This window comes from Zalophus californianus, chromosome 13 (genome assembly GCF_009762305.2).
Source record: "Zalophus californianus isolate mZalCal1 chromosome 13, mZalCal1.pri.v2, whole genome shotgun sequence".
NCBI lineage: Eukaryota > Metazoa > Chordata > Mammalia > Carnivora > Otariidae > Zalophus > Zalophus californianus.
In genome coordinates, this window is record NC_045607.1 from 19,730,623 (window position 1) to 19,757,925 (window position 27,303).

At 55.4% G+C, this 27,303-nt stretch overlaps 2 protein-coding genes across 11 annotated transcripts in view; one reads left to right on the forward strand and one right to left on the reverse strand.

Annotated features, from left to right (window-relative positions):
- AKNA (AT-hook transcription factor) overlaps window positions 1–19,317 on the forward strand; it is a 55,347-nt gene extending 36,030 nt beyond the window's left edge. For 4 of the 10 annotated variants that reach the window (XM_027615144.2, XM_027615143.2, XM_027615145.2 and 1 more), the window contains 11 exons: window positions 101–347; window positions 1,326–1,432; window positions 2,203–2,414; window positions 3,837–3,999; window positions 7,051–7,227; window positions 7,774–7,889; window positions 8,547–8,693; window positions 9,892–9,987; window positions 11,772–11,888; window positions 12,163–12,355; window positions 16,188–19,317. In XM_027615144.2, coding sequence (XP_027470945.1) covers window positions 101–347; window positions 1,326–1,432; window positions 2,203–2,414; window positions 3,837–3,999; window positions 7,051–7,227; window positions 7,774–7,889; window positions 8,547–8,693; window positions 9,892–9,987; window positions 11,772–11,888; window positions 12,163–12,355; window positions 16,188–16,452 — 1,840 coding nt within the window. In that variant the 3' untranslated portion in view covers window positions 16,453–19,317. Of the gene's footprint in view, window positions 1–100; window positions 348–1,325; window positions 1,433–2,202; window positions 2,415–3,836; window positions 4,000–7,050; window positions 7,228–7,773; window positions 7,890–8,546; window positions 8,694–9,891; window positions 9,988–10,390; window positions 10,467–11,771; window positions 11,889–12,162; window positions 12,356–16,187 lie in introns of those variants that run through there. The other 6 variants (XR_003523638.2, XM_027615146.2, XR_003523639.2 and 3 more) reach the window with 6 other exon arrangements.
- Window positions 19,163–22,461, reverse strand: ORM1 (orosomucoid 1). The gene is made up of 6 exons (XM_027615149.1): window positions 22,301–22,461; window positions 21,749–21,891; window positions 21,447–21,520; window positions 20,571–20,678; window positions 20,318–20,421; window positions 19,163–19,325 (listed from the first exon to the last, which is right to left on the reverse strand). The coding sequence occupies exons 1-6, from the start codon at window positions 22,412–22,414 to the stop codon at window positions 19,248–19,250; spliced, it is 621 nt and encodes a 206-aa protein (XP_027470950.1). The 5' UTR covers window positions 22,415–22,461; the 3' UTR covers window positions 19,163–19,247.
- Between the last annotated feature and the right edge of the window lie 4,842 nt (window positions 22,462–27,303).

Consider the following 27,303-nt stretch of genomic DNA (forward strand, 5'->3'; position numbering starts at 1 on the left):
AACACCAGGGTGGGCCGCCAGGGGCGTCTGGCTCCCAGGACAGGGCTGGGCAGCCCCTGCCAGGGCTCAGAGTCGGTGTGTCTCTCCTCCTCCTGGCCAGGGAGCCTGTGGAGCAGATGGGGTCTGTAAAGCCAGCAGGCGTCCATGTATCCACGGCCAGAGATGGGTACCTCCAGGGCCTGCACAAAGCCAAGGCAGCCCCTCCAGGCCCGAGCAGGCCACCCCACCCTCGGGGCACCAGGACTGCAGGATCGCACCAGAGCAGTCTGACCAGCTTAGAGGGAAGTGGCATCTCCGAGCACCTTCCCCAGAAGTCTCTGCACCAAGCTGGGGGGCCCCACCTAGAGGTAAGCATCCACATGGGGTGTGGAGCTCCTGGGGATTTCTGCCCCTGGGCCTTTGCTCACACCCTTCCAGAATTCCTGCTGTTCCCAGTCCCTGCCGGTGACAGTTCTGCCAAACATTCAGGGCTTATGCCCAGTGCTACCTTGTTGCTGTGGGTCCCCCTACGCCTGTCCCCCTCCCAGGAGCTCTTGCTTGTCCTCTGAGAGCTTGTGGCCCATGTCTGTATTTCTCTGAGCCTGCTGAGCACAGACTGGAGGGGCAGTCCTTGACTGCATGGCCTGTTGGTGACATTAGGGCGGCAATTTTTAACTGTCGCAGGAGTCACAGGTCACCTTGGAAATGTCAGTTATGCTACGGATCCTCCCATAGAACAATGCATATAGATGCATGTGTACACACACACACACACACACACACACACACACACCCCTCTGTAGTCCTAATGACCTTGTAGTAAGAAATCTGCACCAGACCGTGAACTTGTTGAGGGCAGGCACCTGTTTGTCTTCTTCGTGCCTTTCATTAGGAAGAGGGGTGCACGTTGGATGAATTTGATTCTCCCGATCCATTGGCCCGGGGCATTTCTGCGTCTGACAGGACCATGGCATTCCAGGCCCAAGCGGGAAGATGTGTGGAAGTATGAATCCCATCCCCACGAGGAGACGAGGAGACGAGGAGGCGGCTTTCTCCTTCCTCTCCTTCCCCTCTTCCTCAGCTTAGGACATCTGCCACAGGATCTCTCTCAAGGGCCTCAGGGAAGCAGGACTTGCTCAGGCTCTGGGTGTGGAGTCCCTGCTGTTGGCCTGGTGCTGGTCCCGAGCGCCTGAGGACCCTCACACCCGGGCCTGGCTGCTGGGAGCTGGGCCAGCCTCCCAGCCAGGGAGCCTCTGGAATGTGAGGCACAGGCTAGGCCCGGAGAAGGGCTTCCCAGCCTGCCTCAGACACATTCCACAGCCTTAAAGGGACACCGCCTCTTTCAGGAGCCCTGGATGGCGTCCCCGGAGACTGACAGTGGCTTTGTGGGCTCAGAAACCAGCAGAGTGTCGCCCCTCACCCAAACCCCGGAGCACCGGCTCTCCCACATCAGGTACCCCAGGACCCCCCTGCCCCATCAGGGTCGCTCCCGTGGAGGGGTAGCGTGGGAATCAGTGCCGTGAGCCCATAGCCGGGGTTGATGGTCTGTGCGTTCTCAGAGCCCTCACCTCATCCCCCAACCAGGGTTCCTACCCTCCATCTTATCGATAGAGGGGCACCAAGGTTCAGAGAGGGAAAGTGACTAGCCCAGCATCACTCAGCTAGTCGTCGACAGCCTGGGGAATAAGTATCTGTTGAGCGAATGAATGAGTGAATGGGGACCGACATGTACAGGAGGGTGGTACGAGGTGAGCAGAAGTCAAGGATAAAGGGCAATCAGGGGGACTGCCTGGGAAGAGACAGGGACAGAACCCCAAGGCAAGGTCTGAGGAGGGGATTTGGGTGAAGGGTGGACTTGATGAGCCACCACGTAGAGTGACAGCCTCCAAAACTGGTGCAGCGCCCCCCGCCGCCCCTCCCAGGAGGCCTGCCTGGCAACCCAGGACTACATGGGAAGAAAGGGTTGGAAATTCTGTTTCTCTGTATATTTTCTTAAAAATGAACTTGAGCTTTATAATCTTGCATCTGTGGGTCGGCAGGTGTACAGCTCAGCAGTTTATACAGAAATGCATGTATAATGCGGGTGCATCCTTAGAAACACTGTGCATGCAGGGGTGCCAAGTCCCAAAGGTCAGCAGCTCATTGGCTTAGCATGCGGAAGGGTTCGAAGGCCAGGGTCTGTCTGTACGATCTCAACATGTCTCTCCCTCCATGCTCCCTCAGCACTGCAGGAACATTGGCCCAGCCATTCACTTCATCTGAGGCCCAGGATGCAGCCTCCCACCCCCAGACCAGCGGTCCTCCAGTCCCCAGAAGAGCCTCGGAGCCCAGCACACCCAGGAGCCGAGCCCAGAGGCGACCCTCGAGCCGGGCCAGTCCCTTGCCGCAGAGGGCACCGAGCCTCTGCGAGGAGCGGGCGCTGGTGGCCGAGATGGGTGAGTGGATGCGTCTGGGTTGGCCAGAACCTGGGAGTGGCCGGATGGCATGGACTGAAAAATCAAACCAACAAAAAAACTTGCATTACCCTTTAAGATACAAAATATCCTACAAGTTCATGGCGGGAATATTTGAAACTATAGGGAAAAGAGAAAAAAACATGCTGAAACCATCGCTACCACATTTGGGTGTCGAACCCGTGGGCTCTCCTCTCTGCCAACGTGTGTGTGTTTATTTAGATACGCTTAAAATAGAAATGGGATCAGAATATCTATGAGTGTTTAATAACCTCCTTTGTTCACTAAACACTGTGTCATGGACACTCCATGTCTTTAAATCCTGTGATTTCAGTTTTAAACCTTTAAAAAGATGCACGTAAGCTTTTTGGTGAAATAAACATACAGGAAAGAACATAAATTGAATTTTCACAAAATGCACACAGACCAGACAAACAGCATGATCAGAACCCCAGCTCCTCCCCATCACCCCTCACCCCTCCAAAGGCTCTTTACAAGGCTCATATTGAAAACTTTTAAAATTAAACTTTCATTAAAAGTTGACCAATTATGGATTCACATGTAGTTGTAAGAAATAATCCAGGGAGATCCCATGTGCCCTTCACCCGGTTTCCCCCAGTGGTAACATCTTGCAAAACCATGGTGCAGATTTTGACCAGGACCCCTCATGTTGCCCCTTTATGGACATGTCACACCCACGCCCTCCTTATTGCCTGGTGACCTCCCCTCTGTCCTCCATGTCTATAATTTTGTCATTCTAAGAATGTTCTATAAATGGAATGATCGATACGCTTTTGGGTTTGGCTTTTTCACTTAGCCTTTCTCTGGAGATTCATCTAGATGGTTCCCTGTATCAATAGTCTGTTCCTTTCCATATTGTTGATTAATGTTCCAAGGGCTCCTTGTTTTTAATGCAGGGGCCAGGTGAGTGGTATTTAACCTCTGGTCGCTCATGCCTTTGAGAGCCTAAAGTTTTGAACACTTTCCCCAGAAGCATGCCACAGGCAAAGGTGTGGCTATAATTTTAGGGGGGCGTGGGGGCTCTGGAGTCAGACCCGGAACAACATGGTGATGCATGGCAGAGCTTGTGGGGGGGTCCACATGAAGGAGCAATGAGCTCTTTACAGAGGAATATTCCTGAAGACCCACATCTGGTACTGAAATGGTGGATAGCGCAGGAAACATAGGTAGAAACAGCTCTGCAGACCCAGCTTTGCACTCCAAGCTCCCAGGAAAAACCACATCTTCGGGTTCTGAGGTCAGCGGGCCAGTGACCTCATTGGAAAATTCAATTATGACCTCAGCCAGCACTATCACTTTGCCCATATCCTTCTACCCTCAGAAATTCATGCTTCGAGGGTCCTCTCTGGGCAAACTCACCTTGGTGTCTTTCTGCCTCCCTAGCGGTCCCTGGCCCAGAGTTCGAGGGGCGAAAGCGGCTTTCCGAACAGCTCCCCGCCAGAGCCACAATCAGCCCCCCGCCCACCCTGACCCCTGCAGCTGCCACTCTGCCCCATGGAACAGCAGAGAGCACCGGCGCCTTCCTCCTCACCAGGACAGGGCGAGAGTAAGTTGGACCAGCACAGGGACGGGAGAGCGATGCCCAGGAGAGGCTGGGGCTTGCTCAGCAGTCACGGCCGGTGGCGGCCATGTGGGGCCCCTTGGACCCAGGTGTCCTGCCTCCCAACTCAGGGCCACTCCGTGGGACCTCACTGATGTGGACTTTGAGGACACTTCCCCAGCCAGTGGGAAATGACCTAGGGGTTCACCTTTCTGGTGCTGAGACCTGGCTCCCTGCCCCACCCCCATATTTCTCTTCCAAGGCTGGTCTACACTTCCCAGGGATGGATTTTCAGCAGTTGGTGCTGTCATTTTATGAACTGAGAAGGGACTGATCTTCGATTCTCTTCTTTTTAATCCAAGCGCAACCGTTCTACTAAGAACATTGCTTCTTGCTTGGTTGAACAGAAGTGGGAAAATAGGGTGGCCAGCCCTCTTACCCCTCCTTTGAGTTGCTTTTGGCCAATAATCAATCTCATGCCTTTGTTGGATTGGGGTATCTGTCCCAGGTGTATGGGGAAGGCTGCTCTGCGGGACCCCATCCGAGGCCTCCGGGCCTGTGCCGTCATGGGCTGTCATGTTCCCTATTTGCAAGGGCAGGTGAAGGGCTGGCGTTTCCCTTCTGGACCAGAGTTTAATAAGGGTACTGCTGCGGACTCCTGTGACGGCAGAGGGATTCAAGCTTATGGGTCAACGATACACTAGTTCCTGAGAATACGATAGTGGACAAGATGGTCGTTGGCCTAGGAAGGCTCGCCATCTTGTAGGATGAGCAAAGAAACACATGGTCACACTCTGCAGTCTAAATGCAGGGGCAGCAGAGCCTCCAAGGACCTTGGGAACACAGACAAGGGACATCAGGCCCAGTCAGAGGCTTCAGGGAGGGCTTCCCGGAGGAAGGGGTATCTCAGCTGAGACCAGAAGGAAGAGAGACAGAAGAGCTCCTGGCAGGGAAAACAGCATGTGCAAAGGCCTATGGGTGAGAGCGTGCTCATCACCTTTGCAGAGCCAAACGTTCATTTTAGCTGGGTGCCCGAGCGTGGGTGCAGTGGTGAGCGCTGAGCAGTGGAGAAGGAGCCCGGGAGACCTGGGGGTGCCTCGGAGGGCCACGAACACCATGGGGAGAGATTTGGATGGTAGCTCAGCTCAGAGAAATGAGTTCACTGAATATTCACGAATGCATACAGATGCAGCTGAGGCCTATGAGGGGGATTCTAAACGAGAGTGGTGAGGTCAGGTTCACGTTTTAGAGGTTCTCTGTCCACTAGCTGGGTGAGAAAGGCAAGGCGGGCAGACTGCCAAGAAAGGCACCCCCCCCCCCAGGACAGACACCGTGGGGCCAGTCAGCGGGAATGGGGTGCATTTGAAGAGACATTTAGGCATTGGGCCCCTAGGAATTGGGAGTTGGTTAACTTTTGGGGACATTCAGGGAGAAGGGTCTCAGATGAGTCAGACTTCTGGCTGGCCAACCAGTTGGATGCTGGTACAGAGATAGGGAACTCAGCAGGGGAAACAGTTTACATCTTTACAAAGATGAACTTGAAATGCCAGTTGGCTCTTGGTCATGAAAGATTTAAGTCAGCAAGACTGAGATCCTGACAGAAACACCCAGAGGGGACCAGCAATACCCCGGCGAGTGTTCTGAGTCCCGGGCCCTCACTCTAGCACCTTCTGGTCCCAGAGGTGCCCTCCAGTCCCGCATGCAGGCATGTACTGGTGACGTGAGCTCTCGCTCTCCTGCAGACGCCCCGCAATTTGCCTTGGAAACCCCAACAAATGTCTCCCTGGGGATTGCTAGGAGACCGGCTGCCCTGGACATACACTGCCCAGGGCCTAGCTAGAGAGCTCTCGACTCCCCAGACACAGGCTGAGAGCTGCAGGTGGCTCCAGGAGACACTCACCCTCCAGTCCAGGGCCACCAAGCAAGAAGGAACGCTGAGGGGAGCCCTGCCGCAGAAGCTTGCCCAAGGAGGAGATGGAGCGTCTGGGCTCGGCAGCCCAGGCCATGCCGAGCCCAGATGCTGACACTCTGTGTGTAGGGGGTTTTTGTGCAGGGTGTTGGGGGACAATTGTCTGCCGTGATGCCAGCATCCGAATGCCAGGCTCTCAGATGAGACTCTGAGATTCCGGTGCTGGGTGGAGAGAGATGCAAACAGTACTTACCCCATGGAATCTAGCAGCTCATTGAGATACTTGCCAATAGGAGGCTGGGCCAAGTTTGGGGGTCCTCCAGGGATGACAGCAGCCTTGCAGAGAGCGCCCTGCGCTTGCATCCTGCTCACATCCAAGCATCTTCCGTCACCGGCAGACAGAGAGGCTTAGACAATGTGGGAAATGTTCAGGGGAAGCCAGGGAGGACGGGCTGAGTAAGGGTGAGAAGGAACCAGGCCTAGACTGTTAGTTAGCATTTCTATAGACAGAGCTAAAAGAAGGGAGGACAGGGGGCGCCTGGGTGGCGCAGTCGGTTAAGCGTCTGCCTTTGACTAGGGTCCTGATCCCAGGGTCCTGGGATCGAGTCCCGCATCAGGCTCCTTGCTTCTCCCTTGACCTGTCACTGTCCCTGCTTGTGCTCTCTCTCTCTCTCTCTCTCTCTCTCTCTCTCTCTCGCTCTGTCAGATAGATAGATAGATAAATATTTTAAAACAAAAAAAAAGAATGGAGGGCAGCCCAGGCAGGTCAAAATGCAGATTTTAAAGTGGACCTTCAGCAATACCTTCTTGATTCTGCATCCTCCCCTCGATCTTGACAATGTGCCACTGGTTTTTCAGAAGAGCTCTTCAGAGGCCGTGTATGAGGTGGGGGTGGGGGGTTGGGTGAGCCTCGAAGGACGTCCTGCTTTGCCTACTGAATGCACAGGGACGTGAACTCAGAGAAGAGTCGAGATAGGTAGCAAGAAAAATGGAGGCACGAGGAAGTTCCAGAATCAGTTAATGGCAGAGCTGAACCCGGGGTCCACTGGAAAGGGACAAGCCCGGGGCATCAGGGCGGCCCTCTGGGGGTGGCTGCCGTCCAGCGCCTTATATATCCTCTCTTTGTTCCTGTCCCACCCCCACCCCAGCCAGGCCATCCGAGAGCTGCAAGAGGAGGTGTCTCGGCTCCGTCTACGGCTGGAAGACAGCCTGCACCAGCCAGCCCAGGGCAGCCCGACGCACCCGGCGTCCACCCTCCACCGCCCCCCCCGGGCCCGGGCCCGGCCGGCAGATGCCTCCACTTCCTGGGGCTCCCACTATGGCAGGTGGGCGACCCCAAAACGCTCACCCTTGTGCCCTGGTGCCAGTGGCAGAAGGGAGACTGGGCTGCCTCTGGGGCTCTCCACGCATGGGAACTCACATCCCTCTCCTGCTGACAGCTTCTTCCTATGTAAGATTTGATGCGTAAATATCTAATGTGTAACCTGAACTCAGCACCCAAGTGAAGAGCTAAACATTCCCACGATGTCCATCTGCTCACTCCTTAGCTCGTCATCTGTGATGACTTCTAAAATCAGCAGAGTGTTTGTTCCTAAGTATTTCTATGGGAGCGTCTAAGTTCAGGTTTTTATGGACATTGTCTCATTAATCCTTCCTGTAACCCTCTGAGGTAGTTGCTGTTATTATCCCCACTTGACAGCTGAGGAAACTGGGCTCACAGAGGCTCAGAGCCCCTTTCTGTGAGTCTGACTCAGAGTCTTTGATTTTGACTTTCATGCTTTCCTCTGGGTTGGCTTGCTTGCTGGTCATCTTGAAAATCTGCGTAAAACCTCATCCACTGACATCATCCCTCTCTGTCTCCTTTTTGCTAGTAAATCCACAGAGAGATTGTCTGGTGAGCCTGGAGGTGGGGAGCGAACGGAGCCCGCAGGAAGGCGGCGAGCCAGGTCTTCCTCAGTGCCTCGGGAGGTGCCCCAACTGTCCCTGAGTAAGTGACAACTGCCTGGACTGGTTCCTCGAGGCTACAGTCTGGGCCTGTTAGCCCATTGCTCAGGGACCATAGCAATAGCCCTAGACAGAACCTGGAGAAGGTTCTGTGTGTCTTTAGGCCATCATATTCTCTGAAGTACCGTGCACTTCAGTGATAGCCACTGTGTCATGCATGCGAGGGTTTCTAGAAGGGCCTTGTATGGACCTCATCTCCATCTTCACTGCAAGGTGGGGCATATCACCCGCATTCTGCAGATGAGGACACCAGAGCCTGGAAGTGCAGGGAAATTGACTGAAGGAGAAGGGGTGGGGTTCAGCCCACCTCACTCCTTCCGGGCTGGGTGACCTTGACCAGGTGGTTTACCTGCTCTGTGCAGTTAAAGGGACAGCTAACTGTGCAGTGGTAAATAATAGTGTTACCGGGATTGTCCTGGGATTGCCTTGAGGGTGCATGCGTGGCATCCACGGCTGGTCCAGCCAAGTGCTTAGCGCGAGGTCACGGGTCTACATGTGTTGGCTGATGCTACTAAGGGACAGATGTAGGATTAAAACCCGAGCTCTGCCCCAGAGCCTGAATTTAGGATTGGCTCACTCCCTGAGCTCTGCGACACCTCCCCTGTCCCCCTTTGATGCCCCTCTTTTCCCCCTCCCCCAGCTTCTGAATCTGAGCCACCCTCCCCCCAGTGGTTCTCTGAGAAGAGCCGGACCACCGAGGACAGTGCACAGTCAGCTCGGGACGGAATGAGAGGAGTCGGCGGCCCCAGGCGGCCAGACAGGGTCACCTTCTGGGGCCAGTACACAGGTGGGCTGTGGGGTGTGGCCCGGCCCCCAGGGAGGACTCCTGTCATGGAAGCCTTCCCCATTTCCCCAAAGGCAATTGAAATATTAGCATTTTCTGTGAATTCTCTGACACAGGGAGCAGCAGGGAGTGCTGCCTCTGTGAATGCATTCATTCATCCAGCGAACAGTCTCTGATGCCTCCCTGCACCGGGGCGCACGCTTGCTTCTGGGGGAGCCCAGCTAATGGCTGGTCCATCACAAAGAGGGTTATGAAGCACCTGCTGTGAGCGGGGTGGACACCCAATCACTTCCCCATGGCCTACCTTCAGGTCTGATTCCCCAGGGCATCAGCCCCTGTGTCTCATGAACTAGGCACCCAGCACATAGTAAGACTTCAGATGACACATAGTAGGCTTTCAGAGTGCTTGACATGAAAACAAATATGGACGTGGCTCCAACTTTCATGAATCTGACTGCACAGCAGACAATAGCAAATAAGCACCTAAAATAGGTATGTAAATTACAGACGTGGCTCTCACCTATACCAGCCTGGGAGGGAGGGCGCTTCACCTCAGATCCATAGGGCTGAGTGCAGGAGACAAGGCAGGAAGTGAGAGATGTGTGTCCACCCCCATGGAGCAGACAGCTGAGGTGTTAGAAGCGGGAACAGGGGGCTGGTCCGGGGGCCCCGAGGTCACGCACACAGAACAGGAAGTGGGAAGCCTACAAGGCAGGGGGAGAAGCAGAAGTGATCAGGCCACATCCTGAAGGTCTTACTTGAGACTCAAGGAGGGACGAGGCAGCAGATGACAGGTCTGGTAAAGAGCCAAGCATCTGTCCAACTTTCTAACAACCTGGAGCACTTTCCATCTGCCGGGCGCCGGGCAGAGCACCTCACGGACACGGACTCGCTCCGCCCTTCCAACACGCCTATGAGACCCATACTGTGACAGTCCCCATTTCACAGCTGCTCGGAGTGCAGGGAGAAGACACAGCTGACCCCGTGCCCAAGCCATTCTAGGGCCCCCCCAGCGAGTGGGGGTCTGGGGGTTAGCAGCACTGCTCGTCCTTGCTTATCCTGCCCTCCTGGGCTGCTTCCCGGCCGGCCGGGGCTTGGCTTTGTTGAATGCTTCTGTATGTCAGGGAGGGGAGACGAGCCTCCCCGATCCTCCCCAGTTCTCCAAACATGCAAAGAGCTGACTGTCTGGTTTCCTCCCCAGGCCAGGAGTACCATGTTCTGACCCCCAAGTCGGCCCCAAGAGGCAGCGGCTCGGTCTCCTGTCCCCACTGCCGACCTGCTGGGACCCAGGACTCAGGTGAGGGACGGTGCCTGGAGACGTGGTCAGTGCGCAGAGGCTGCGGCTTCTCCCTTTAGGAGAGGGCGCAGGGGATGCCTGGGTGGCTCAGTCGTTGGGCGTCTGCCTTCGGCTCAGGTCATGATCCCGGGGTCCTGGGATCGAGCCCTGCATCGGGCTCCCTGCTCGGCGGGAGGCCTGCTTCTCCCTCTCCCACTGCCCCTGCTTGTGTTCCCTCTCTCGCTGTGTCTCTCTCTGTTCAATAAATAAATAAAATCTTTAAAAAAAAAAAAAAAAGGAAAGGGCGCAGGACGTGGGTCAGCCCTGAGCTCAGTGGAGGGTCAAGGCACAGACAAGGGAGCGGGATTTTAGGGGGGCTCCTCAGCCCTCCCAATGTGTCCTGCCCTCACACCTGCATCTCCAGGTGCTGCTACGTGATGCCACCCTCCTTGACCATGACGTGGAGAAACCATGGACATGCCTCAAGTCGTGAGAAGGAGGTGGGGGGTGGCCAGGCCGTGATGATTATGTCCTGTCTCCCCTCCACGCTCCTTCCACCCCTCACCCTTCCCCCAGACCCGACAGGGAGGAGTGAGGGGGAGAGCAGCGGCCAGAGAATACGGGCGCTGGGTTCTAGTCCCAGTCCCGCCACTGACTTGCTGTGTGACCTTAGGCAAGTTCCTTAACTTCTCTGAGCCTCCAGCTTCACATCCCTAATGAAAGGCTTGGAGATGGTCCTCAGGCCCTTCCACGCAGTGATGATGATGACGGAGCTGTCCCTATTAGCCTCCCACTGTACACGGGGCCACATGCTAAGGGATTTACAAACAGTAATCCTCACCACCCTATGAAATAGGTTTTGTCCATTTTATTATCATGTCTATTTTACAGATGAGGAAACTGAGGCTCGGAGAGTTTAAGTAACTTGCTCAAGGGCACACAGCTTATTAGTTCTGGAGCCAGGAGTTGAACCCAGGTGGTTGTGACTCCAGAACTCTGGCTCTTCACCATCGTGTTGCTTTGCCTTTGCCCCAGCCCCAGCAGGCCTCCCTCTGATGCATTCATTCATTCATTCATGCACTCACTCACTCACTCACTCACTCGTTGAGCACCTTCCCATACTGGGCCGTGGGCTAAGCACACAATGACAAAACAGTGGTCGAGCTGGGCTCGGAGAGCACAGGTGGGGCTGGGAGCCGGGAGCTCAGTCCGGCGAGTGGGAGGCCGCCAGCTGAGCCGAGGCTTGCAGGAGAAGCGGGGCAGCCCTGGAATTCCACCCAGCTGAGGTGTTGAAGACTTGCGAGGGAAGAGAACAAGGTGGCCCACCCTCCTCTTGCTCCCTTAGGCCTCCACTGACCCCCTGGTGCCTGAGCGGCCACTGTGGGCCACTCCCACCTGGACAATGGGCCTGGCTCAGTGTGGAGGAAGGACTATAGGTTCAGGGGCCGCATTCGGGACAGCCCGGGCTTGGGCTCGGACAGAGCACTGCCAATTTCCTACTCGGACATTCTGGCAAATCATTCAAGCTCTTGGAGCCTCAGTTCTCCAGTCTGTAAAACGGGGGAATGATGTAGTAGCTAGCCCAGTGGCTTGTTGGATTTGATAAAAAGAATGCATGAAGACCCTCAGCAGAAGGCCTGGTTCATTATATGCTGGTCCTCGCTGCCAGGGTCCCCAGCAGAGGCAGCTTGTCACCTCCACAGCGGCCCCTGAGGGCGGCTCGGTGCTGATGGAGGTCTGCTTGGGGCTCCAGGCCCGGTGATCCAGACATAATCCTCTCCTGACATCTCTTCCTCCTCTGCTAGGTGGTGCTGTCACCAGGGACCCACCAGGACCGTCCCCCGCTGATCCCCTGAGATGCGCCCTGTGCGGTCAAGTTGGGCCCCCCCCAGCGATGGATGGCCCGGACTCAGCCACCTCGGGTAGGGACAGACACTCACTCTCTTCTCCCAGACAGACCCCCAGCTCTCCTTTATGAGGGCTCGGGGCCCCGGGGGCTGTTTCGCTGTGGTGGCGGCTCTCCCAGGCTGGGATGCAGCGAGCTGGGCAGAGGATTTGTTTCCCAAAGCCAGGCACTACCAGCGTGGCCAGCCCAGCATCCAGCTGTCACAGGGCAGGGGCCGGGGGGGGACCCCTGTACTGGGCTAGATTTTCCCAAGTGGTCAGACTGTCATCTCTGGTGTCCCTCCCTCCCAGGGCCAGACAGGGCCGCCAGCAGGAGAAACGCACGCACGGCCCCCAGCCCCACACAGCGGAGCAAGCGTGTGGGGTCGCCAGCCCGGCCGCCCCCTGGACTGTGGTATCTGGCGGCGGCGCCCCCGGCACCGGCCCCCGCCGCCCTCACCTACATCTCCTCGGTTCCCATCATGCCTCATCCATCAGCCACTGTGTAAGAACCTTCCTTTCCCTCCTTCCCTGCCTGTCGCTTCAGAATTCCCAGTCAGACCCGTGTTGGGCCGCTGAGAACCCGGGCACCTCGTACCCCTCTGTTCCCCCCACGTGCATGATGTGCAGAACAGGCTGAACACTCGCGTAGTCACTCAACAAACCCCGAATCCTCCCTGCCTACCAGGGAGAGGCCTGGCTCCCGGGGGCCCCGCCGTGAAGGAGCTCACAGAGGGCCTTGTGCTCTAGGAGTTCACAGGGAGAGCGCATGGGAAGCTTCCCAGTTCCTTGTGGGTCTTCCCGGCAAGCAAGTAATTGCACACTCACTGTATTGTAATAGGCTTTATTTTTTAGAACAGTTTTAGATGTACCGAGAAATGGAGCAGATAGTACAGGGAGTTCCCCTACACACACACACACACACACACACACACACACACACACACACACACAGTTTCCCCTCATTCTTAACATCTTACATTAATATGGCCCATTCGACAGTGAGCCAATACTAATACATTATTATTAACTAAAGCTCACAGTTTATTCAGGTTTCTTCAGTTTTTACCGGAACTTCTTCTGTTCTGGGATCCTGTTTAGGAGGCCACAAGATGCCACTCTGTTGTCATGGGTCCTTTGGCCCCTCTTGGCTGTGATGGACTCTCAGATTTTCCTTGTGTCTGAGGGCCTTGAGCTCAGAGGAGAACCGGTCAGGACTATAGCAGGAGGAGCACTTCCTTTTTCCGGGAATTTGGATAGAACACCTGCAAGAGAGGAAAGAGAAAAGACTTGAGCCATTGAGGCAGAAGTGGTTCAGGGTGTGGACCCCGAGCTGCCCTGGAATCCCGTCTGCCCTTCCTGCTGCCGTGGCCTCAGTAAAGCTACTGCCTCTCTGAGCCCCAGTTTCCCCATCTGGTAAATGGGGCAATAGTCTCGAGCAGGGCTGGTTCTGCAAGGATTAAATGAGGCACGTGGCCAGACGCACGGGAGATGTGTGTGGAATGCGTAGGGCAGGGCCAGCACGTGGTCGGGCGGCCTTGTCCTCACAGCCCACAGAGTGCTACAGGGCGGTGCTGTCCTTAGGAAGAAGATAAGTGAGTAAAGGTGGCTTCAACAGGATGGTGCAGGGGGAAAAAAACCCTGGACCCTAAAATTAGATCTGTCATCTTGTCCCGACTATCACCAGCTAGTTCTATGCCTCAGTTTCCCTCAGTGGAAAATGAGTCTGTCGGGAGTTTTCTGCGTCAGAAGCCTGCGTCTGCAGCAGCAGAGGCCAGAGTCACTGTGGGGCTGGCGCTCGGTGGGATCAGAGGCCCCAGGTGCCATCCAGTCCCTGTGCCCCGTAAGGACTCTGGCCCGCAGTGTGGTGTCTTGCTGCCTTCAGCTGACTCTGGGAACATTCTGCTCCATCAGCTCCGAGAGGCCGTACTGCGTGCTCAGGCCCCAGCAGAGGGGCTGGGGACACCTGCCTCTGCTCACACTCACTGGGCAGGAGAGGTTTGGCCTGGAATTTGGTGGCCCGGGAAGAGGCTCTGAGTGCCCAAGGTAGGCTTGGGTCTTTATGCTTCTGAGCCTGTTCCATATCCTTCCAGGCTCAGATCTGTGGACTGACCTAACCAGGTTGCTGTCCCCGGCCCTGGCCAGGCCATAGGGAAGGGGGTAGGCCCTGAGCTGTAGTGCCCGGCAGACCTGGCTGGTGGAAGCCATATAACCTTGGGCAGGGGGCCCACTTTGTTCCCAGTCTGTGCCTCATTTTTTTACTCTGCGAAATGGGTTGTGGTAAGGATTAAATGAACTAATGCATGGAAAGCCCACAATACCTAGAAGCTGTCCAGGAACCATAGTACTTGCAATGCTGCTGGAGTTTGGGCTGATGATGCCCTCGACTTTCTCCAGCAGCCATCAGCGGGACTGAGCATGCTCAATGGCAGGCCAGGGAGCCCTTGAGAAAGCTTATGGGCCTGTGCTGCCACCTGCTGGCCATCTGCCTTATAGCCCGTGCCCCCAAAGGCTTTGTAGCTAGAAGGGTTTTCTGGGTTGGTTTGGTTTTGGTGGAGAGGAGGGTGTTGAAGCTTCTGCCTTAGGGGGAATTCTGAATCACTTTGCGGCCAAGCTGGTCATCCAATTATTAGAAGGCAGGGTGTGTGGCAACGCAGTAGTTAGACCAGATAGTCCGCGAAGGAGGGAATTGGACTCAAGAAGCCTATTCATTGGGTTCAGATGGTGTGTATTGGCATCTATTGGGTGCTAATTAATTAGCTCTGGGAGTGAGCACGGTGTGGCCCCTTGCAGATCTCTGAGTCTGAGCTGACAGTTACAGACGCCCTCCGAGTGGGCAGGCAGCGTACACAGCTTTTTCACTCACTGAATGTTCCAATTGGATCTATCCTGGGAGTTGGCTAAGTGTGGCTCTTTTAGGTGGGGGGACAGTCCTTGAAGGGTGAAGTCCCTTGGCCAGGGTCCTTTGGCCGGCCCCGCGGAATGGCTAGGATTTGGGGGCAGGCCTCCTCCATCACTTAGCCTCTCTGAGCTTCTCTTGCTCACCCCTAAAATAGGTGTAACGGTACCCACCAAATAAGCTAAGTGCTGGCAGAGAAAACACTTAGCTCGGAGCCTGGCACCCGGGACCCAGGATGCGGTTGACAGCTCTGGGCTAGGCACTGCGTTTAACTGTTTGAGGAGCTGCTGGACTGTTTCCCAAAGTGCTTGCACCATTGTACCTTCCCACCAGCGGTGTAGGAGCCTTCTGATTCTCCAGCTCCTCACTAACATCTGTCTTTGGACTTCAGTCCTCCAGTGGTGGCCAAGTGCATGGCACAGCATGTCATGTGGCTTTGATCTGCGGTTCCCTGATGGCCGATGACGTTGAACGTCTTTTCATGTGCTTGTGGTCCATTTGTGGATCTTCTTTGGCGAGCCGTGTGTTCTGCTCCTAGCAAAGCCTCCTAGCAAAGCTCCCCCCCCCCCCCCCCCCCCCCCCCCGCCCACTGTTCACTAATGTGGCTCAGAAGAAAGGGAGGGTCGGGAATAAGATCAGAGTTAGAGTTTGCCAAGCAAGACGCCAGTGACAGGCTCCGGCTGAGTCCTCCTAACCTTATCCCAGCTTCATTTAGGCCAAACCCTTTGTCCCCCTCTCTCCTCCACTCACTTTCTCCCAGGACACAGGGGCCGCACCCTCTTCCTGTCCCTTGGCACTTGGTGACGCTGTAGTCCCTCCTTGGAGAAATCCCTGCTTCAGCTCATGGCTCCTATGCCATGCTCCCCAGCACTTTAAATGACGCCCCACCTTCCTGTAGGGCCAGGCCGGGAAGGACACCTTCCCACCTGCCGCCCCGGATGAGTGAAACCAGACCCTCCCAGTCTTACAGAATCCTAATTACTATCCCGTGTCTCCACTGGGCCATACTTGGCCAATGGACCCTGTATTGCCTCTCCGGTGAAGGGGGTTTGCTATAGAGCCTGGGGTGGTCCCTGCGATCTGGCTCTCAGGTTAGAAGCCGCAAGAAGACAGCGGGTCAGCAGTGTAACCCCAGGACCAGGCACAGGGGCTGGCACATAGTACAGGACAGAAAAATACTTCCTGAGTGCACGGGGAGACCGAACTAACCATTTCTGAGCACCTGCTCTGGGCCAGGCACTCCTGTTTCTCATCCTTCACCCTTCCACTGCATCCCTTGAAGTAGCTGTTTATTAGTCGCATTTGAGAGGTGGGGACACTAAGCCTCTGAGAGTAGGGGCCAGGGGCCCAGCTGGGGCTTAGAACGGAGTGCATTCCAGACCTGGTGCTCTGCTCAGGGCTCTCTGCGGTCCATGAACGCAGCTCCCTCTCTCCTCAGGTATTACGTGCCTCCAGGACCTACCTCCGCTTCCTTGGCCCACCCGGCCCCCGCCGAGTGGCCCCCCACGGCCCCCTCCCGACCGGCCGGGGGCCACCGGCACTCCATCCAGCTGGACCTGGAGGACCTGGAGGAGCTCAACAAGGCCCTGACCCAAGCCGTGCAGGCTGCCGAGAGCATCCGCTCTACCACCAAGCACATGAGCCGCTCCCTGTCTGCCGACCTGCGCCAGGCCCGAAGCCTGCGGGGCTCCTGCCTCTTCTGACTTCACTGGAGACTCAGAGCCAGCTGGTGGGGGCAGGTGGGCAGGCAGCCTGCTGCTGTCCCCCGGGCCAGGAGTCGGCTGGAGCCACTCCTGAAGGCCCCGTAGGCCCCTCCTGAGAGGTCTCCTTCTAGCACAGGGCCCGCCTGCTCAGTGTCTTCAAAGCGCAAGGGCTGTTGGCCTGGTCATCAAGAGAAGGAACTTCCCGGGGGCCCAGCCTCTCAGGAAGTGCTGGGACCGAGGCCATCTTCTGCCCAGATGCAATCTCTGGGGGGTCTCCTGGTCCTGCACTGTCCACCTCTGGCTAATATGTATTTCCTATACAGATGGACAGATTTTTGTTTTTTTAAACAGAGCTTTCCTGGTCTTAGAGCCAACCTACAAGGCCAAATAAGAAGGGCTAGGGCCGGGGTCTCTGGTGCAAACGTGTCTCCTCAGCCGTGACCGGCCCCTGCAGAGGCGGCATCTCTGGGAAGGGCACTTCGGGGCCACTGAAACGTCAAGATGCCGGGGCCCCAGGATGACGTGCACGCAGCTTCTCCGTGGCTGGAGAGGCCTTTCCCATGGGCCTGCTGGGAAGGGAGACCCCCCCCGGGGAGGGCCTAGGAAGCTGTCCACCATGGGCCCTCTCTGTACCTCATCCCGGCGCCCCCAACTCTGTCCTGGGATCCCTGTGGAATTTGCCTAGTGGCCAGCTGCCTGCCAGGCCCCACTCCGCAGCCGGGGGGCCAGCCCATCTCCTGTTCCCCACCTCGTAACAGCGAGTACCTCAGCTTTTCTGGAATGCGTATGCATCAGTAATATTTGTATATTTGGCGTGTTTAAAAATCTATTTTCGTTATGAGGGCAAATGAAGAAGAATGAATATTGATCCTTTTTAAAAAAAAAAAGAAGAAAAGAAAAAAAAAAAAAAAGAAAACATTCCTAAAAGCTGCTCACATCTGTGGTGTGTGTCATGGACTTACGGTTTCTTAACTCAAATTTGTGGGGTGGAAGAGTCAATGAGGAGCCGAACCCTGCCCGCGGGGGCCTTGCCCGTTTCCAGACTCTGCCTGCCTGCCTTCCTGTGGTGGCTTCTGTTTCTCCAGCCTTCCCCCAGGCCTGTCTCAGGACCCTAGACCTTATGACAAGCCCCTCCTTACCGAGTTCAGAGCCGTTAGGAGACACACAGCAGATCGCTGTCTGCCAAAGCACGAGCCTGGACTCTCTTTCCGGTGCTCGGTTTAGTAGCGAACAGCAACAGCAGCCACACTTTACTGAGCACCCACTAGACGCCAATCCTTGAGCTTGGTACTCAGCACGGCAGGCTGCACAGGGTGCACGCCAGCCCTCCAGGCCCCCTCCACGTCCCCCCTTCGTGGACGAGAGACGGAGGTTCCAGACGGCTATCTGCACCGCCTCACGACGTCTGACTCCGAAGTCTGTTTTCTTCGTTACTGTGCTTTCCTTCGTGAGCCTTTCTCCCTGCCGCCCTCTGGCCTGCCCTGGGCTTTTTCTCCAGCCCCCTCCCCGCGCCTCACACTTGCTGCTCCCTGCCCACCAGGCCCCATGGCGATTTCATTTTCCCGTGGGTCCTTCTCAGTGGAGTTGGAAATGGCAGAGATTTCTTGTAGGCTCTGAGCATCCGGGTCCACCCTGCCCTGGGTGGCAGGATGAGGGCAGGAAGGGGGAGCCAAGGGCGCGGGGGTGGGGGCCCAGCGCCGTGTCCCCAGCCTCAGTGGCCTGGGCGCCGCGTGGCTCCCGCTGTGAGCCAAGGACGCTGCAGTCTGGGCTCCGTGCCGCCCGGCTCTTGGGAGGGTGGTGGCGTGTGAGACAGGGTTACGGCCCTGTCACTCTGGATGGCGTAGGCCGCTCACGCACCGAATTGCCTGGACAACGTGGCCCCAACTCTTCTGGCACCTGAGTGGTGCTGCTTCCCTCCCGTGCCGGTAACTCACAGAGCCGGCGGGCGTGGAAGGAAGCCGGCCTTTCTTGCTGAACTCCTGGGTTCGGGGGCTCAGTTGTCTTCGTGCCTCTACGTGGGCTTGCCTCCGACATGGCCCCATCTCCAGGGCTCCAAGCATATTTGCAAGGTGGCTGGTTTCTAGGGGCCAAACTCACCCCTCGGTTTATCCTTGTGGGCGTCAGATGGGCACCCCGAGGACACTCCCTGGAGACACACAGCCCCTCTGCCTCGCCCCGGCCTGCCTCTGCCCAGGCTCCCCCGTCTTGCCAGGATGCTCACAGCTGCCTCTGCCAGACCCTTTCTGCCCCTGGGCCGGCCCCCTCCCAACTCGCCTCCCCAGAGGGCCACGGTGATGTGTGAGGTGAGGGCCCTCATGCTTGGCCACCACCACACGCCAGAGTCCTACATCCCTGCCCCATTCACCGGAACTCCTCCCAGGGCTCTCTGCCTCAGTGTTTCTCAAACACATCCTCTCAGATCCTTGGCTTACAGCTGGAACAGCAGGTGTTATCAGCTCCAAATCTTTCTAGACTGGTTCAGATGCCCCTTCCAGGAAGCCTTCCCAGACTTCCACTGCAGAAGGAACCTCCCCCCATGCTGGGCTCCCACAGCACTGTGTGCCTACCATCGTCCCAGCTGTGCTGGGTCAGCGGGGGCTCTTCCCACCAGGGGCAGGGGCTTAGCCAGTGATCAGCCAGGGCTCAGCTCAGGGCAGGCTTCAACGTGCATGAATGGGTGAGCGACGGAAGGAGCAAACAACCACCTGACCCCTGTTTCAAATGCAGAAGCTTTATTGATGGCCCTGAGACAAAAACCTGATGTCCAAAGGGTGGGCCCCAAGGTCCCCAAGGTCCTAACCCAGTGCTGTGTCTCCCTCCCTTTCCTTCAGCCTTTCTTCCTTGTGCTCCTTCTCCAGTGGCCCACACAGATCCTGGAAGACGGGAGAGGAGAGCACGGTGATGGGAGGCGCTCTTGTGGGGGGCAGGGGGGGTGAGCTGCGGACTGTGGCGCCAGCTCAGGGACCTTGGGCCAGGCGTTTTCCCTCTCTGACCTCAACTTCTTCACCTCCAGATGGGGGCTCGAGCCTTTACCAACAACTGACGTTTACTGAGGACTTGCCAAGCCCCTAGGTCGATCTGATTCCTCACAGCCATTGTGCGGATGATGTAACTGAGGTTCGGGGTGGCCATGTGGCCTGTCGGCTGTCCCCCAGCTACTAGATGGGGGGCCATCGGTGCTGTGTGCCCCGTCCTTGCCCGCGGCTCCCGGGACCGGGGCCGGGAGGGGGTTTATGCTACTGGTAGTCATGGGACATGACCTTGAGTGGCCAACGGAGACCTTTTTATTTTAATAATAATAAAGTAATAAAAATAAAGCATTTCATGTATATCCAAAAAAGCGTAGCCCGCTCATCAGCCCTGTGATTTTAGATATTATTGCATAGGACACGACCCTGAACAGGGGTTGAATGGAAAGCACTGGGGAGATTATTATATAGGTAATTCCCAGTTATAGCAAAAGTCGGGGTGGTGGTCCTGGACTTTGGGCAGTTTGGGTGATGCTAAAAAGCACAATAGTGATTCCCCATCCACGGGTGTCAGACATCTGGGCGGTGGCTGGCAGGTGTCCATGGTAACCACCCTTGTGTGTTTCTCTGTCAAGTTCTCACTGCCACCCTTTCTCCCCCCTGTTCCTCCTCCCTTCCAGTCCTCCCTGTTTGGCAGGGACTTCTCCCTCCGGGACCTCATCACCTGGGCCTCTAGGGAGCTCAGCTGTCCCTGCAGTGAGGCAGGTGCTTAAAAGTAGGATGTCCTGCCTTGCTGTGCAGCCCGTGGCCAGTAACTCTCCCTCTCTGGGCCTCTGGGGCTGCCCCGGGCAGGATGGCCCTGACAGTGGCCACTGCCTAGTCCTCCCGGCCTTCACCTTTTTTGCATCGGTGTAACTGATCTCCGACTTCTGCATGCCTATGCACCTGATGGCTTCATGGAAAACTCTCATTTGCTCCTCGGTCACTTCCGGCTTGTCAGCTGCAGGACGGAGCAAGGGGGCTTGGTGAGCAGGCCCGGGGGGCCTAGCTGGGACGCCGGGGAGGGCGGGGGCTCTGGGGGCCCAGCCGCAGGGGCAGGTGGTCTGCTGGGTGAGGCCTGGGTGGGCTGGACGTTGGAGGGGTGCTTACCGTAGAAGGACAGACCCTTGTTCTGCTCGTCTTTCAGGGAGAAGGCAAGCATGAAGATCTTGGGATCCTTGGTGAGCAGGAGATGGGCAAATACCTCTGTGCCAGACTCTGGAGAAGAAAAACTCTGGGTGAGACCACACAGCACAGTGGTCCCGATCTCGGGCAAGGAGATCGTGTGCCCACGGCCCCACAGCGGTCGGTGAAGGCCAGGAGGTCACCTGGGCCACGCGACCTCGCTCCTACTGTGTGCCAGGCCCTGCGCTGAGATGTGGAATCGGGGGAGCCTCACGTGGACTATGGCTGTCAGGGCCTTTGTCCCCATTTTCCAGATGAGGAAAGTGAGGCCCAGACAGGAGCCTCAGGGCTGCCCAGGGCTGTTGGTGTAATCCCACCGTGCTCCTACCATGTGCCCTCTCCGGGGTGATGGTGGGGCCAGTAGGGGACTTGTTGCCTACCTGACACAGACAGCCACCCTCAGATCCCAAAGGCGAAAGAGCAGTTGAGAGAGGCAGGACTGCTGCCAGCCTCGGGCTTGATTCTAGTGCTAATTACAGGCTGTATGACTTCAGGGGAACTACTTGACGTCTCTGTTTCTCTGTTTCCTCAGCCAATCACTGTCACGTCCTCCCAAGGTTGTTTATGAGTCTTAAGTGAGTTAATTCTAGTGCTTCAAACAGCGCCTGGCACATAGAGCTCAGATCTGTGGGCAGGTATTACTCATTACTGCAGTGTACAGGCCCCGGGACCTCGGACACGTAGGAAGAGGGTCTGTCCTGGGTTCTCTGTGCCTTTGCGCCAGCACTGCCCCTTTCGGCTGGCCCACCCACATGTCCCCATGACACACCCCAGTCCTCCTGCCTGCGGGCTGGTCCTCACCGTTTTTGGACACGGTCCCATTCTTCCGCTGGACCTTCAGATAGCTGCTGGAGTTATAGATGCACTGGTTCCCACTAAAGCCAGACAGAAGAGGGGAGAAAAACAGGAAGATCGTTGAGAAGAAGTGGACAATCCTTGGTCACTATCATTGAGGGGTAAGGGTTGGCGGCAACTAGTCTGCCCTCCCCATTCCATGGATGAAAAGGCTGAAGCCAGGAGGAAGGAGGGACTTGCTCAAGGCTTTCTAGAAGCTAGGAGCAGAAGCCTGGGGCTGGGGCTGAGCTAGCATGTGAGGGTCTTACATGGTTAGGTACTCCGTGAGCAGTATTGTGTCATCTCTATGGTTGACAGCAAAGTAAAAGAAGGCCGAATGGATCGTTCTAGACGACTGGTTGAAGTCCGGTTTGCGGAAGGCCGAGGCGATATAAAACCACTTGCCAGAGATCTGGGGAGAAGCCAAGAGCTGATGATAGAGGCCAGGAGCTGAATCCCCCTGCTAGCCAGCCAGGTAGATGCTCCCCTCCTTTTTGCACACGGGGAGACTGGGGCCCCAGGCGAGGAAGGGACGTGCAGGAGCTCACTCTGAGGATCAGGCACCTCCCCCAGCCACTGGGTGGCCCCTCCTTGTCCAGGACAGAATGTCCCCTCCGAGGGACGTTGCAATGAGGCTTCTCAGTTTGGAAGCAGAAAAAAATGCCTCCAGAAGCTGGTCAGAATGTCACCCCAGGACCCAGGAGAGAAAAGGGCAGAATCAGGCAGAATCAGGCAAGGGGACTGACTGCAAGCCAGCGGGAGAAAGGGAAGCCCAGGGAAGGAGGCCGCTGTCCGTGGCGCTCAGGGGCCCAGGGACGCACCTGCTCCAGGGTGGCGTTGGTGATGGGCATCGCTGTGAGGTTGGCACACACTGGGCTCTGGGCGTCCAGCAGAGGAAGGAGGCTCAGGGCAGCAAGGACCCAGGACAGCGCCATGCCTAGATGGAGGGCCCATGCAGTCAGGCGGAACTGGTGGCTGGAGGGTAGAGTGACCTTTATAAGGAGCTGTGGGTGGAGCCCTGGAGCCCCCTTGTGACACAATCCGGAGAGCGCTTGCGAAATCCCTAGCACAAATCCTTCCCTCCTTCCCCCAAAGCCTGCTGTAGCTAAAGCCTCCAAGCCTGGGTCTAATTCAGAACCCTGAGCTGAAGGGTTACTAGGCCCCCAAGGTCTCGCTGTTCAAAGCCAAGGTGGGTGTGGGCTGGAGTGGTATTATTAAACATGTGTAGATTTCAACAGCGGGGCCTCTAAGCAAGCTCTGAGGGGTTTTTTTGTTTCGTTTTGTTTTGGAGGGTTTTTTTGTTTTGTTTTATTTTAAAGATTACTTATTTGAGGTAGAGCAAGAGAGAGCGAGAACGGTGGGAGGGGGAGAGGGAGAAGTAGGCTCTCCATCGAGCAGGGAGCCCCATGTGGGGCTCGATCCCAGGACGCTGAGATCATGACCTGAGCCCGAGGCAGACACTTAACTGACTGGGCCACCCAAGCGCCCCTGTTTTGTTTTATTTTAAAAGCCTTCATGTTTTTTTACACAATTCCTGTCCCACTGAGCACCCAGACTTGGGTGAGAGCCAACCATAAATCAAATGCCGAAGGCAATTTAGATAGTTCCCAGGCTAGGTGCAGCGGGGGTCGGGGGTGGAGGGGAGGAGGGCTCCAGGGTGGGGGGAGGGGATGGCAAAACATGGATTCTATTCCAGCTGAGTGTGGTAACAGCCATGGGAGAACAGAAGTCCACTGGGGGAGAGGGGCGCTAACCCAGCCTCGGAGGCAGGGATGCCTCCAAACGGAAGAGGCGTCGTCTATTTCCAGTAAATGTAGTATTACCTGAACTAGCTCTCAATGTCTAAAACAAGAAATTATGCACGTGTTCCAGCCCCTGCCAGAGGAACAGGAAGGTGGCCTCTTTTCTCACCAGGAGGTGCCCGGGCCTGGACAGCACCCAGCACTGCAGATAAGGCTTCCACAGCCCGCCAGCATTTCTACCGGACCGGGGCAGATCTTTAGCCCTATGAAGAGATACTTCCAAAAAGTCTTCTTATGTTATGCTTACAGTTTTATATCCTTATTCATTTCATAGATTTTGAGTCATTTTTCACGTTTCCGTGTAGTTATGGTTGTAATTTTAATATGCGCATACCCCTATCGTGCTCTTCCTAGATTCCAGCATACTTAATGATGGCTTCTCTTTATATCCATCGCGTTTTATTTTATTTTTCCAGCTTTCTAGAGATACAATTGCCTATAGCATTTCATATTGCAATGTTTCCTTGGTATGCTAAGTTTCAGAAAGTGAACAAATCGCTTTCTAAAATTACCCTACCATTCAAGAGAAAGGAAAATATGTCATGGACAAGACTACAATATTATTCGAAATAGTCAAAAACTAGAAACAGTTCAAATCTCCGGCATCAGGAAAATGGAAAAATACATTGTAACATTTTCATAAAAGGAATATTACTTAGCAACAAAAATGAACCAACTACTGGTATATGAGACAACATGAATGAATCTCCAAAACATTCTGCTGAGCAAAAGAAGCCAGACTAACCAAGCACAGACTGTATGGTTCCATTTATAGAAAGTTCTAGAACGGCCAAAATGAATCTAGAATGGCAGAAATCAGACCGGTGGTTGCCTAGGGCAAGGAGGGCAGTCTGACTGCCAGAGGTTGTAAGAGCACTTTCTGAAGTCCATGGCAGTCCTCCACATTTCTGCTGCAGGGGTGGTTATGCGCATAATGTACATTTGTGAAAACTCATTGAACCGCAAACCTAAAATGTGTGCATTTTATTGTATGCCAATTATACCTCAATTAAGTTGATTTAAAAAAAGAAAAAACTTTCTCCCCAAACAAAGAAGACAAAACACATGACAAATCAAAAAACACGAACGCTGTTTAATGTGGTGCCAATTTGGCGAGGCACAGATGAGTCTCCTTCTCCACATCCGTGTCAGAAGTGGAATTCCCTTTTCTCTTTCTTTTTTTTGCCAGCTCACTTAGTGTTTTGGATTGGCATTGCTCTAATTTGAGTCTTGAGAAAAGGAGCGGAGCTTGTCAGCAGGGAAGAATGGAGGGGAGAGAGCGCATGGCGCATGAAGGACCTGGGGTCCCTGGGGCTGGGAGTGGGATGGCGTGGGAGTGACAGGGGGCCGAGGCTGGAGAGGTTGGCGGGAACTGAGCCTGCAGGGCACAGAAGCCGGGCTGGGGACTTTGTAGTGGACCCTGCAGGTATTAGGGGACATGGACAGATTTTAAGTGGGGTGGGAGATAAATAGTCAGATTTGCTCTTTACAAGGATCCCTCTGTCTGCAGTGGGGAAGATGGGGGGGCAGTCAGGGTAGGGGACCGGCTTGGGAGAGGGGTCGGAGGCTGTCGCAGTGGTCCCGGTGTGAGACAATGGGACTGCGGACAGATTGGAGACATTGCTTATCGCAAGGGGAAGCTGATGGTTACATGGAGAGAACACCGCCGTTACCCTGGGCCATCGGGGCTTCTGCCCAGAGCCCAGAGCTTTAGAGGATCTCACGTATCACACACACACACACACACACACACACACACACACACACACACACACACACAAAGCTTATTAAATAACACAGAAGCACCTCTGTACCTTGGGATCTGGTGCCTGGTACTGGCACAAGAGTGACCCATAGCCCTAAACCTCCTTCTTCGCAACCAAGGCTGGTCAGGCCCCAGGCAAACAATCCTTCCCTCTGATACCCTATCCTTGAATTGCATTTGGTGGCCCCATGTTTGGTGAGTAACATAGAGAGAAATGAATGCTTTCTCTTACAGTGAGTCAACGGAGCCCCTCTCCTCAGACGCAGTGAGGGGTCCTCAACTGTCGCTCAGGTGCCCCTAGAGGTCTCCCTCTCCTCCCAAGAGGCTCTCCAAGTAGTTCCTTCAAGTGCACTCAGCACCCGCCCTGACACAGTACCATTTTCTCCGACTTCTTACATTTCAAGGATGCTTTAGTACCTCTGTGGATCGAGCGTCTGCACAGACCTCCCTTACCCTGTCCCTCCATCCGGTCTAGGCCCAATGTCAAGAGAAGTTTGGCAGGAAATAGAATGGAAAGCAATCGGGGTCATGCAGGATGGTGAAGTAGTGTCCTGGCTCGACCACTTGCTAGCTGTGTGACCCTGGGCAAGTTACTTAGCTTCTCTGTGCCTCGATTTCCCCATCTATAAAATGGGGACACAGAGAGTAGCTACTTTATCAGGTTATTAAGCGGATTAAATCAGTTCACATTTGTAAGGTGCTTGTTAAAGGAGACACACTTGTTTCTAAGAACCATCACCATCGGTTTAATGTCGAGCTGGGATAGGGAGAAAAAACAGACTCCTGCGTTACATAAATACTTCTGGGATGGCAGGTTACATCCCACATCTAAAGACATCAAAATGCAAAAATATGTCGATAGGAGGTTCAAGAAAACAGGGTACTTTCCCCATTGGATGGAGAGGGAAACAAATAGCTCAGAGCAGTCAGGTGAAAGGCGAGGTTTAGATCATCAGGGGACTGCACCCATTTGAAAGGATCCGTCTTCCGAGAAAGCCACTTTATACGTGTTTCTCCATCGAGGGCAGGGCCGAGCTCTGTGTCTGACGACTAATTTGTGGTCTTCTGCATGAACGGCCACAAAGAATACATTGGCAGAGCCAATGATCCTAATCAGGAACTTTGTGTCTGGGCTGAGGAAACACTCAAAAAGATTTGCTCATGTTCAAATCCTGTTTTGTGATCTTGGCCAACTTATGTAACCTCTTTGGACTTGGCTTCCCTCATCTGAAGATCTGGTGTAGTAACACGTGTCTCAAGAGGGTTGTGCATGAGATAAAAACATATCACACTCACTAGGGCTCCTGCTCACAATAAGTGTGCAAGACACCGTAGCTGCTATTATTTTGAAAGGTGCTGTGCTAAGTATTGGGTTGAACCATACGGAACTGCATTTTTATAGAGCAGTTGAATATCATTCAGTGTCAGACGATTCGCCCTGCTATTACAGAAGAAGAGCTCCGTCTATGGTAGCCAGCAGGGACGGCCTTCGCTCCCCCATTTTGTAGAGGGAGAGACTGAGGCCCAGAGAGAAGGAATGAGCCACCTAAGACCACGTCCCCGTCAGGAAGCTGGGACTGGAATCCACCTGCCGGCCTCTCCCCTTCTTGTTTGCGCCTCTGCCCTTTTCCCAGCATGGGGCGGCTGGTCACTGGTGGAATGTGACTGTCCGTGGCGGTGGCTTGATTCATTGTGGACAGAGCAAACACAGGATTGGCCCCACTGGGAAGTCCACTCTGGCTGTTTCCTAACACTCAGTTGTGCAATGGGGGACTGGGAAGCACAGCCGCTGCCGGCCCCCGAAGAGCTGCCTCCTGGCTCCCCAACAACCTCCTACCTGCCCCTGCTGGGAAGGAGTTGGCCCAGCATCAGAGGCCGCACTGGCCAGCTCCCAGAGGCCCTCCTGGAATGCCAACTGAGAGTTGTGAGGGTCATGGTTTTCACATAACCATCCTTCTCTTCCCCTCTTGGAACCTTCCTCCCGACTCTCTCACCCCCTCCCGGGTCCTCAGAGCCCCGCAGAGGCTCCTGACGCCTCCACAGCTCCGACCGTGGCACAGACCTCTCTCCTGTCCTCCAGCCTAGCTGGCTGCCTCCTGGACAGCTCCACGGGGCGCTGCTGCCGCTCAAACCCAACTCGGCCAAGTGAGCTGAACCCCACTCTCCTGAGCAACCTGCGGCTTGTCTAAGCCCAGCCCAGGACCCTGGGGCTCCGCACATCCTACCCTGGGGCAGCATTTTGAACAGCGAGTTCAAA